General features: G+C 44.5%; 2 protein-coding genes across 2 annotated transcripts; both read left to right on the top strand.

Moving 5' to 3' along the window:
* The first annotated feature begins 108 nt into the window (after nt 1–108).
* On the top strand, nt 109–3,758 carry vdac1 (voltage-dependent anion channel 1). The gene is made up of 9 exons (XM_049741969.1): nt 109–254; nt 1,310–1,379; nt 1,448–1,497; nt 1,584–1,736; nt 1,810–1,862; nt 2,043–2,270; nt 2,650–2,800; nt 2,990–3,047; nt 3,140–3,758. Exons 2-9 carry the CDS (start codon nt 1,313–1,315, stop codon nt 3,229–3,231), a joined length of 852 nt encoding a protein of 283 aa, XP_049597926.1. The 5' UTR covers nt 109–254; nt 1,310–1,312; the 3' UTR covers nt 3,232–3,758.
* A 112-nt stretch (nt 3,759–3,870) lies between these two features.
* c15h5orf15 (chromosome 15 C5orf15 homolog) lies at nt 3,871–7,261 on the top strand. The gene is made up of 3 exons (XM_049741959.2): nt 3,871–4,035; nt 4,972–5,942; nt 6,013–7,261. The coding sequence occupies exons 1-3, from the start codon at nt 3,930–3,932 to the stop codon at nt 6,145–6,147; spliced, it is 1,212 nt and encodes a 403-aa protein (XP_049597916.1). The 5' UTR covers nt 3,871–3,929; the 3' UTR covers nt 6,148–7,261.
* Nucleotides 7,262–12,517: the final 5,256 nt, after the last annotated feature.

Here is a 12,517-nt window from a genome sequence, read left to right as displayed (position 1 = left end):
GATGTGTACTTACAGAGTAATAAAAGTTTATAACGTCAAAACTCAATGTTGAATGAACAAGACGCTTCTCTACCTGCTGCGACCAATAAACTGCCACCTCGGGGGGGGGGAAAACATCTTGCTCCTTTCACAGCCGTACTATCTTTGACTCGTAACGTGCTCTACGTGAGCCGCCGCCTCCTCCTTCCTCATCCTTTCTCGTCTTTTTCCTCCGTGACGGTCCACACGCTCTGTACGGGAAACCGCACACTGAGGTACGGATTTGAAAGTCTAAAATTGTCGGTACTGCTTTGGATCAGGGGGCGTATCCGTACCGGCTCTTTGCCCGGCGTGTTAGCTCATAGCTTTAGCATTTAAAGTTGTAGAGGTGAATGGTGCTACAAGGCTCGGCCCGCTGTTAGCTTGACGGCTAATGACTTATGATGCGGTCGTTTCCCAATTTGACCAATCGTATCCCGCTGGGAAGAGCAATAATGTATATTTAGTCGGGAATGCTCCTCTTTTTACTTATCAAACGAACTTTTGTAAATATCTACTACGGTGAAGTTACAGGGTTGCTGGGGGGCGGTTTGCCCGCTGTCCACCTTTGAGGCTAGTAGCTAATGCTAATAGAACGATATGTTGGGGTCATTTGACTTGTCATACATCAATAAACAACACAATAAACAATACCAAGTAGACGATTCTATAACACTTGTACTAGTAATAGAAGGCAAACACAATTTGAGAATGCAGTGGGTGATCGGCATTCATTGGTTTGCTCCAGCAGGAATCAATCATTTGGTTTGCTCCAGCAGGAATCAATCATTTACATGCATCGAAGCCCTTGGAATTTTTATACTATTTTTTATTACTGTTAGTCAAGGATCTTTCAAATTTCACTTTGACACACTTAGAATCTACTGTGACAAACCAGACGGAAGCGAATTCAGTTGGATTTTGACATAACTACAGGAAAAGGGTGCAGTTGTTGGCAAAAGGTGTTTGACAAGTCATGCCTAAGGTTGAGAAGTAGGATTTCCTCCTCCTCCAATCCTGATAGGCATGGAGGAGCTATTCGCCTTTAGAAACACTTCACATTGTACACATAACCGCTATCGAAATCCTCCTCAATGTTATCATATTACCTGCGTGACTGCTCAAGTGCAAAAACCGCGTCACTGTCGAAAGTCTTACGGTGATGAAAGAGCTTCCTCACAAGTGATGACATGGCCTGACTAAATGGAGCTGCCAGCTCCTTGTAGTGACAATGCAATAAAAATCGTTTTCTGTCCTCCCTTAAGTTGTGGTATCTATCCTTTTTTTGCAGATCATGGCCGTACCTCCGACCTACGCCGACCTGGGGAAGTCCGCCCGGGATATTTTCACCAAAGGATTCGGTGAGCAGTAAAGGCCTGGCGGCAAATGACACTTAAAGTGGGGAGATATGAACTTGTTTTCTCCACAGGCTTCGGACTCATCAAACTGGACTTAAAAACAAAGTCTGCGAATGGACTGGTAGGACTTCTGATAAGATGATCATACGCTAACGTTGCTCCCATAAGTAGACTTGATTCAATCGTTCTCGTATTTGCTACGTGCAGGAATTCACCAGCACGGGATCGGCCAACACCGAGACCAGCAAGGTGGCCGGCTCCCTGGAGACCAAGTACAAGTGGGCTGAGCACGGGTTAACCTTCACGGAAAAGTGGAACACCGACAACACCATCTGTACTGAATTCACCATCGAAGACCAGGTGGGGGCGCCGGAGATGCGGCATGGACTTTAGATTTCTTCTTCTGCTTACGTTTTCTGATGGTTCTTTGCAGTTGACCAAGGGTCTGAAGCTGACGTTGGACTCCTCCTTCTCACCAAATACCGGGTAAGATCATTTTGTTGGGAAATTAACTTTGTATCGCTTTTATTTAAATCTATTTTAATAGATTAAGAAGAAACACTTTGGAATTAATTCTAGGATGTTCTCCATTTTAAATGAAATCAAATGTTGAGTAGTTTTACATTTTGTGAGTTGCTCAGAAGTGTCCTTTTGAACCGCTTCTAGCAAAAAAGGTGGCAAGCTGAAGACCGCCTACAAGTGCGACCACATCAACGTGGGCTGCGACATCAACTACGACATCAACGGCACGGCCGTGCACGCCGCTGGCGTGCTGGGCTTCGAGGGCTGGCTGGCCGGCTACCAGATGACCTTCGAGGCCGGTCGCAACCGGATCACTCAGAGCAACTTTGCCGTCGGCTACAAGACGGACGAGTTCCAGCTGCACACCAACGTGTAAGCTTCATACAACACTGCGGGTCTTTTGACACGACAACCGCTAGTTTTTTTTTTTGGAGCGGAATATCAAGTTACTGCCGAGCGCCTTGTAGTTATTTTTACATCAGCGATGGGATTTAACACGCTGCAGGTGAGACTGAGCGCGATCAAAAGGAGCAAAAGCCCTTCGATTGGAAGGGCGAGACAGTTAATGCCGCTCAGTGGGTGGGTGGGGGCAAGGTTATGGCAAAGTAGGCAGAAGCCCCCCCCTGCTGAGCTCACAGCTAATCCTTACGTCTTGAGGTCAAACGAAGTTTCCCGTTTGTATAACCACCTGATGCAAAACAGTATCGCGCTAAAGATATTTCAACTGGTTTTTTTTTCCTGCTTCTGGCAGAAACGACGGCACAGAGTTCGGCGGCTCCATCTACCAGAAGGTGAACGAACAGCTGGAGACAGCCGTCAATCTGGCCTGGACCGCCGGCAACAGTAACACCCGCTTTGGCATCGCTGCCAAGTACCAGATTGATCCCGATGCATCGTTCTCAGTGAGTGAACCTTGACATTTGAACCTTTTATACTAAACATTTGGTCGTTGCTTGTTGGCAAGCATGAGGGCTATTTTTGATAACTTGAGTGAACTTCAAATGCCCCCTACTGGCAGAAATATGACAATGCATGTCCCCCCTCTCTAATGTATTTTTTTTTGACATGCACGATTCTGCCATCTCTTACAGGCCAAGGTGAACAACTCCAGCCTCGTAGGCCTCGGATACACTCAGACTCTCAAGCCAGGTGAGAAAACCACATTAGCTGAGTCGCCGGTAGTGGTGATTCTGTATAATAATATCAAAATAATGGAAATGTAATTTTTCTGCTCTGTTCAGGCATCAAGCTGACGCTGTCCGCCCTCCTCGACGGCAAGAACATCAACGCCGGCGGCCACAAGCTGGGCCTCGGCCTGGAGTTCCAGGCGTAGGGCCAGCGTGCACCCCTCCTTGATGTCCACTCCATTACCCAAATTAAATGAAAATAAATTTAGCCCTCACAATCCCCCTGACCCTTCCCATTCCTCTACCTCTAGATGTGCCACAGCCGGAGGCAAGCCGATGGGCGAGCGCCTCTCACATTTAAAGGATCACATTTTAGGGAATATTTAATATTTTGAAACCAACAAAACCGGGAAAACGTTAGCCGTGTGTGTCCTTTGTGTAGCTGTGCAGAAAGAATGACGTTAATGACACAATAATTATGAGAACATGAAGAACACACCCATACACACACTACAACCCAATCTGTACATTCTTTTTTGTCTTGTCTTGTTACATACCAGACCTGTGTAGCTTAACACACCCGATTAAGTCTTAATAAGACTCGCTCGATCATAATGGACACTTACGGATAAGAGTTACTGTATCTTAATGGGAAGTGGTGGTACTCCGCAGATTCCTAATAGTGGTCCTGATATTTCCTGAATAAATAAAAAAAAACATCTCAAACCAGAAAGGGTGTGTTTTCCTATTTTTAAACATGCAGTTAAACATGCGCCACTTGTTTCTTTTATAAATAACCAAACGTTCGAGTACTATCTGACGTCATCTATGACGCGGCATCTAAGCAGTTACGTCAGATGTTAAGCCGCGCCCCTTCCTCGTCTCTCCCTCGTATCAAACCAACATGGCGACGATGGGACGAAACAGGAAGAAGAGTCGTCCTCTCTGCCTACTTGTTGTATTCCACCAGCTTTTGCTACTTGGTGGCGTCTTGTCAGCTTCAATTAATGGTAAAATCGTATTCTGGCCTTCATTTTTTATTTTGTTTTTAAAGGAGAACTGTGAGCGTGTCATAGTGCTATGTCGTTCGCTGATCGGGGCTAGCACGTCAGCTAGTCACTTGAGGTGACTGACAGCTGCCAATTGCGCAATTCGACCCTATTTTGAACATATATTTCTTAACTCTGTAATTATATAATATTGTTCGGGCGATGTGATTTATAACAGAGCTCGTTTGTGACGTGTAACCTGTCGCGAGATTTTAGCGCTCGACGTGATTTATGCAAAGATTGTAATTTAAGGTGTTCATGCTTCTCGGTTAATTTAGATGTTACTTTTTCTCCCTCTAATTTTCTTTAAATTAAATTTGGTCAAATGATATTTAAAGTAGCTCCTAACTTTGTTTTGTTAAACGATCCAAACAATACTTTGTAAGGGGCTTTAATTCACTTAAGTGCATCATAGATCAGCAAGAGTTATTTATTTGTTGCATCATTTTATGTTTTACAACTTTGTGCTGAGTCCTTGAATGCAGCAAATTTTCAAGTACAGTATCATATATCCTACTCTACGTGCTTGTTCTTTGAAATTGAGGTATGCGTGAAGGTTTAGCTTGTGAATACATGTAGTCATGAGGTTTTATCACGCCACAAAGCCGTCCTCTGTTCTTTGTTTATACTTTGCGTGTATGAATAGATCCTTTTTGCCTCATGTGAACTCCTCCCTACCGGGCAACGCCTCGACATGACATTCAATTCCATGCTAATGACATACCTATGTAGTTAGCAATCAGTCACAGTGTCTGAATGGAGGTTTCGCCCTGCATGATCACGTCAGACATTTTAAATAAATGCATATTCACTAAAAATGGGCATATTGTAAACGGCTCAATGGCTTGAGCGGCGGGTCGAAAGTGACCGAGTCATATTTGATCTTTCTGTTTGTAGGTGGGACCACCCAGGACGAACAGGCAGACTTGCCACAAACTCCTCTCCAGACCACAGGTAGCCAAAACACTCAGACGGAACCAAAAGTGTTGATGCAAGACACAACACATCTCAAGCTTCCCAACGTAACGTCCATCCAAACCGAGCCCAAGATCAACCCCGTCGAAAACGAGGCCAGGATCAACCCCATCCAAATTGAGGCCCCCAAGATTAACACTGTCAAAACTGAGGCCCCCAAGATCAAGCCAGCCCAAATTGAGGCCCCGAAGATCAAGCCAGTCCAAACTGAGGACCCGCAGATCGAGCCTGTCCAAACTGAGGCCCCGAAGATCAATCCGGTCCAACCCAGCGTCCCCAAAGTCGACCAGCCGCAGGCAAGTCCAAACCAGGCTGTGCAAGAAGACGACAGATCTGCGGTGCTCATCGCTTCGTCAGAGACGCAGAACAAACCGACCCCTGACGAGACAAAAGGGAATGTCGCGCTTCAGGTGCTGAGCATCACGGAGTCACCTGCGATGTCCAAAACTTTACAAGACCCCCAAAAAATGGAACCCACCAAACCCACAGTGGAAGAGACCACCCTCTTAGATGTAAAAACCTCAGAGGCGCAAACCACAAACACCCTGCAAGAATTTGAGTCGGATTTGCTTCAGCCCGCCGGCAAAGAAGCGGCAGCTCACCTGGACCCGGACGAAGACTACGATGGCGATGAAGACGACGAGCCGGAAGGGTACAATGATGAGTTGTATCGCCTGGATACCAACGATGACGCCGATAAGGACCAGGACCAGGAACAGGACCAGGACCGGACGGTGATCGGGGTGCAGGTGGCCGACGTCAAGGAAGACGTCAGCCACAAGCTCCCCGGCGTCTACAACACGGAGGACGAGGACTCGCATTTCTTCTTCCACCTGGTCATCCTGGCTTTCTTGGTGGCCATCATCTACATCACCTACCACAACAAGAGGAAGGTCAGTGGTCATTTCAATCAAAAACGCAATCGGCAAATCCCGGTTGTGATGTCACATTTCTTTCTGTCAGATCCTCCTGCTCGCACAGAGCCGCCGCTGGAAGGAGAGCCTGTGCTCTCGCAACACGGTCGAGTACCACCGGCTGGACCAGAACGTCAACGAGGCCATGCCGTCCCTCAAAATGACACGCGACTACATCTTTTGAGTCGCGCCGCTCGGAACTGTTCTCGCTCGAGCGATCGATGGATCGCCGTCGTCGGGTCGCTGCTTGCCCTCTTCCAGTCTGTCTGCATAGGGACATTTTGTAATTATCTCCCTTCCACGTCTTCTCTTTGTCGCAAAGTCAATATTTATGGGAGCGCTTTTGTTTAAGCTCTTTCGGATAAGCTTCCTGGATTTGTTACATTGTAGTGCAACATTCCAACACATGAAATGTCACTTTGGCGCAGGCATTACTTTTTCTCTCTTTGATACTTCCTGCCCCCGACTGGCCCGATGCTGCCGTGCAGGACTCTTGGTTGGGCTCCTTTTTGTTTTATGACTTCGGTGAAGTTCTTGTCCGTCACACGCACGCAGTAATTGCACTCGACTACCCGAAATGTGCCCAGAAATAGAGTTGCAGCATATAGATAAACTTTGAGCCACAAGGATGCAAATATTTTCACCATTTTCCTCATTAATGTTGAAATACTTAATGCCTTTTTATTTAAAAACGCCTTTTTAAGCACACAAAGAAGAATCAAGATGGGAAAATCAAGCTAGACTGAATAAAAACAGTCATTTAAAAAGTAGACGGTATGTAACCAAAATAAAAAATACAGTAACTCATGAATCACTGAGCTATTAGAAAATTGGGTACGTTAGTGAAATCTATTAAAATCCACTTGATTAAAGTCCAATTGTTTTATTTGGACAAATAGCTGATAATTTGTTGTGTTTTGTCGACGGCGTACAAAGATAAACTTTCTGAAATGGCCGCCTATTGTGTACGCATGTGCAGTATGGCTTGTTGGCAGTTACTTCTGTATGATTAAGTTGTGCGACAAAATCATGTTTCTCCACTTTTTTAAAGATTTGATTTAAAAATGTCATTGTACACTAACGCTTTTTATTGGACATATTGGTGTGGCCTTTTTTGCAATTTTTTGTAAATCACCCTTTCGCTGCCTTTTTGCGCCCATTTTCTTTAGAAATATTGTTTAAAATATCAAGTTAAACAAAGGGGTGGATAGTTAGTCGTGTGGAAGAGAAACATTGCTCTCGCAATCAATTGTAGAGTCATTTTTGTTTTGTCAATAAAGCACAAATGAAGTCGAGAATTTTGAGTGTTTATTTTTTTTTTTCGTCAAATGGAAGCCATCTTGTGTCCGCCACTTGGGGGCAGTGTTCCGCCATGAGTAAATCGACGCAGGTGTGTGATCAGGTTGATATTTAATGTAATCGACAAAACAAACATTTGCGACCCCTGTAATAGACACAACGGGTTCATTTCGTTGATAATTACACTAAAATTCACACTGTTTCTTGGACTGAGAAAAAAATTAGACGATTTGACTGGTAAGTATAAACCGTGGTGATTAACATTCAACCCTTGATATCATATTTTTAAAATGTTTGTGTGTCCACAAGATATCAATTCCGAGACAAGAACATACTAGCGACGACGAGACAAGCAAACTAAACAGGTAGGAACGGATTAATTTCATTTTCATGCATTATTATGGACAAAGCGTGAACATATGAAAGATTATGAAGCTAGTAGCTACTAAAATGTATACTGTAAACCCCCATTTCGAATTTTGCGTCATGTTAAAGTGAGTCCAGTTTTATTAGATAAAAAATAGCGCCCTCTTGTGTATTTTTGGTGTCAAGGAACTAATTTGAAGTGAGTTTGATAGCTCTTTCCAGGGTCCGCTCTATTTCAGGTGTGTCCCAAGACTTTTGTTAACATTATGTAGGACCTTTTGAAAATTAATCTTTATCCTTTGACAACTTCCTTCCTCTAGCAAATCATTTTTCTCTCTCTCTCCTTTTTTGTTTGATGGCCGTCATCATCATCAAGCGTCTCTGTATGCCTGTCTGCCACTACCTCTCGCTGGCTTTGATCACCTGAACATATGCAGCTATTTTTATTTTTAACCACCTTTGCATTTATTTCATCGTCACCAATCCCCGCATCATTTGGTGGGAAACGTTTTGATCGTTTCCCACCAAGGGGGAGGGAGCTTTTGTGGAATGGATTCTTATCAACAAGGCAACAATATACTATACTATTTTCCGGGGGAAGATAAATGATATTAAAAAATAATTTCAGCTGATTTATACATTTTTGTCATTAAGAAACCCATTTGAGATGTTATATTTATGATCTACAATGTAAAATGTGCCACGAGTCGTGGGTGTCAGGCGGGTACGCGTCATTTCTTTTGTACTCCGCGCTGAACTCTTCCCGTCGCCCTTTAGTCTGGCTTTGATGAGGGCGCCGCGGTGGCCGTCGACGACACAATGGAACAGAAGGCACGTCGGATAAAGCCTCCCGTTGAAAAGAATCGCGGGGAAGAAAGAAAAGGAAAGGCTGAAAGAGAGTTATTGATGCACAACACCATTTTGAGCCGTGAAATTGGAAACAAACAAGCGGATTTACAGACATAAGTTGGTGCTCGTGAGTTTGTTGGTGTAAATAAACGCTTTTGCGGCCTACGAAATTTTCATACAGATACATACTAAAGAGTCAAAGTTTCGGCGAGGTTTATTTACTTACAATATTGACCCGGTATCGGCTAAATGCTAACGGCTATTATAAAATCTTCAGTGAATTCAAAGCTTTGGGGAGTTTGAGAAGGCCAAGTTAACACCCCAGCTGGCGTTTGTGGACCACCCCACCGTTGGCCCCTCCGATTAACTGATGCTAATACGAGTGGACAGCAGGTGGAGGGGAGGGTGCTAGCAGCAGCTGCGAGCTAGCGCAGCTACAGCCAGATATGTGCTACAGAGTGAAGGACAAATTTAAGTAACTTTTGGGAAACGTGGGACCTTCAAACCAAAATGGACCATTTGTTCGTCTCATCGTTTCTTCTTTCAACTCGGAGCTATTGACTGATGATGTTCATGCAGTTTTCCGCTGCTAAATCTCATGTCGGTAATTTTGGGAAATGTTTCCGGAAAAGCATACGTCCCCACTCTGAGAGCGGTAGATTTACGAGCGGCTCGATAAGTGTTTGCTGTGATGAATGGCCAGCGCCTGACGTCCCGCGGTCAGCTAAAAGGCGAGCAGGAATCACAGGTGGGAAGGACGCGAGGGAGGCAGGTTTTCATCTGCGAGGCGATCGTTCGTAACTGGAACGTCACTCTGAACGGCGCAGACCTCCGCAAAGGCCAAGTATAACTTGGTGACCTTGTGTAGCTAAACAAAAGGGCTCAAATATTCATCCCTCCTCACATTATCCTCAGAAACCAAATCCTGCATCCCATAAAGCTTTTTTTCTTTTTAACTCCCTCTCCAGCCCGTCTTTGCGCTCGTGACATTTACCAGATTACGTTGATCTTTGGCAAGCAAATCCCGACATTTGCCAAGCTCCACGCTTGTCTCTGTAATTCCGTTTTGTGCTCGCTACCTGCCTGCCCGCTTGACGCCGACGCGCTTCCTGCGCATTTGAGGACAGATAGCGAGCTAACGCGGCTAACCGGATTAACACTTTTTGAGCGCAGGTGGGCTAAAACGGCATCCGTGTGTTACTTTTTTTGACACTTACAAAAAAATATGTTCAAGTGAGCATGCAGTACAGCTTCATTTAAGACATGACGAGAAAAATAATCATTTCCTCATGGTCAATAAGTCATAATTCTGCCAATATTACTTGTAGTATGACTATAATTCCTCCGGGTCAAGAGAAATTGTTTTGTTTTAATTTCATAATCAAGTTTTAGCAAAGCAGCAGAAGGAACAGAATTTCCAGCAGCGTGAATAATGCGTTTACATTTCTGTGGACATCAAGCTCTTATTTCTCCCTCCCCAACTCATGCGTCCAATTGGAGGCTGGCTTTGATATAGACGTTAAATATTGAAGCCACATCCATATTTCACGCCGGCAGAAGCCGGGGTCGGAGGTCGGTGGAAGAAAACATTGGCGCTGGAATTGCGCCCAAAGCTAATCTCTCTTTGCCTGCGAGAGGTCGCCACCTCCAGTAATGTGGCCTGCCAAATGGCGCCACAAATACTAATAGCTTCGGCATCATCATGAGAAAATTAAAACGTAAAGAAAACCGGCTTCCTTCCTAATGTGGTTATCTGACACTTTGAAAGCTTTTCAACATGCACTCAACATGCACTCTTATTACTGCCGCTATGACGTAATATTTTTTTTCCATAACACCAATACTGCATTAATAATGTCTTCATTCTGATAATATGTCACATGTGCCCCACGATTAATACTTTATTTGTGGAATATACTGGCGAGCCGTGATTGGTTGAGACCTGAGAACTGGCAACGTTGATGCCATTTTCAGCAAGTGTCAAAATGGCCGCCCTCTGAGATGGATCAGAAAAAGTGCAGCGCCTTTTGACTAGTCAAGCAGCACAGAACGTATTACAAAGGAAATTTGGAAGGTTGTCGACGCCTTTAATCGACAGCCGTCATATTTTCCCCCAATTTGTCCCACAAAGTGTCACTTGACTTAAATGGGGATAAAGCTCCTTACTGTCACCGTCAATACACCAGCTCGCGTCTAATTTGCTGTTATCGTCCCGCAACATGGCTGAATTATTCATGCAGGCGTCCTCACTCGGGTTTGCGGAATGAAGTAGGAGGCGAGTAATAAAGTCAGAAGAGGGAGCCAACAGGCGACAATAGGGAGAGGCGGTTCCGAATTAGCGGAGCCTTCAATAGGCGTCTGTCGCCTCGGACTCACTTTCGTCTTCCTCGCCGAGCGCCGCCCGCCCGGAAAAGACGTGAATATTCATGGGGCTTGTTTGGCGGGCCTCGCAGATGGAAGAAACAGATGCTCGTTACGACAAAGTGTCACTTTTGCCTGAAAATTTGCTTTGGTGACAAAGCAAATAAAAATATATAGCCGTTTTAATGATTTAAAAATTATTTGTATTTTTTTCATCAATATTTCCACTATTTAAAAAAAATGATAAGTACCATATTGGCTGGCAATCACTTGGAGATTCCAACGTCAAACCATAAATCATGAAAATGATTCATTCATCAGAGCAAGGCGGAAAAAGGAGCACTGATTCCCGCCATTAGCGAGGACAAAATGGCCGTTCATTTACTTTTACGACGCACGTGTTGGACAAAACGGCGCCGGACACGGGATGAAAGCTGCTTTTGATGAGCACACCGTCTCGACGGTATTTCAGTTCCCCGGAGGATGACAGCTATTTGATGCTCTTCCTTTAGTCACCATGATTGGAAATCGGCACACTGATTAAAAGCATGTGCGCTTTGCGTCCTTTAAGTTGGACAGCAGTTGACGGGGCTCGCCGTCTTTTAATAGAGACGTCATAACGATCAATAGAGTCCGCACGGCGCGGCTATGAAAAGATGCAAATGTGCCATCACGCTTTCATGGACGGCTTTTCATCAGCGCTCTGCCATCGGAAGCAGAAACCATAAATATGAATACAGGCATGCATGAATAAAAAAAATATATATATATTTACACTTATTATATATTTAATATATCTTCGAATGATGTAAAATTGTTAGGCAAAGTTTCAAATTTTTCTTTTTGGTGAGCTGACACTATCGCATTGTGACATCAAGTGAACTTCGGAGCCTCTTTTACATCATAAAGACATTTTGATTTTTTTGCGCATACTCCAGTTCCACTTGATATGAAGACTTGTGACGACCCGACGGATCGCCGCTTCACAAAAGATGCAAGAAAAAGTTCTAACAAAAAAAAAAAAAGCAAAGGAGCAACGTTGCGCTCATGCAAATGTGGCAGAATGAAAAGCTCGCGCTACTATTCCCACGTCACGTGCACTCCAACGACCCTCCCGCTAAATGGCGAACGACGTCGTGAGCTCGCTTGCACTCTCACTCGCCTTTTGTGCCGGGCCGCCACGTGAAGATAACAAAAAAAAAAAACACTCAGAGCCCTCAATTTGACCTTAAAGAAAAACATCCTCGTATCCCCTCCACTTCATTCTCCCAGCGTGGATCTGAAATCCACTCGGCCGAGTCGTCCTTTGTCCCACCGTGATGGAGACGGGCGCGGCCACCCATCAAAGGTCTAAAACAAATAACGTCTTTTGTGACGATGCGGACGAGGTGGGAACGCTTGGTTAGCTCTTAGCAAGTCCAAATCACAAACTCCCACTATTCCAGTGCGACACCAAATTAAAAAAGACAATATTTTTAAAGCATCTATTTTATCTGGTGTGATTATTGGACAATAAACACGAAAAAGTCAAAATAAATGAACTCGGCAAGGTCAGAGCTTGATCAAATGCGATAGCGAGCAAAAGCAGCGGGTATCAAAGGTCACCTGAGGTCATTTCAAACGCTGACTCGCTAATTGCTCGTTCCCAAAATAAGACTCCAAATTTCATTATTCTCCCA

The sequence above is a fragment of the Syngnathus scovelli genome, chromosome 15, assembly GCF_024217435.2.
Source record: "Syngnathus scovelli strain Florida chromosome 15, RoL_Ssco_1.2, whole genome shotgun sequence".
Taxonomy (NCBI): domain Eukaryota; kingdom Metazoa; phylum Chordata; class Actinopteri; order Syngnathiformes; family Syngnathidae; genus Syngnathus; species Syngnathus scovelli.
Note: the sequence above shows the minus strand (reverse complement) of the source record. Positions and strands in the feature narration are given on the sequence as shown.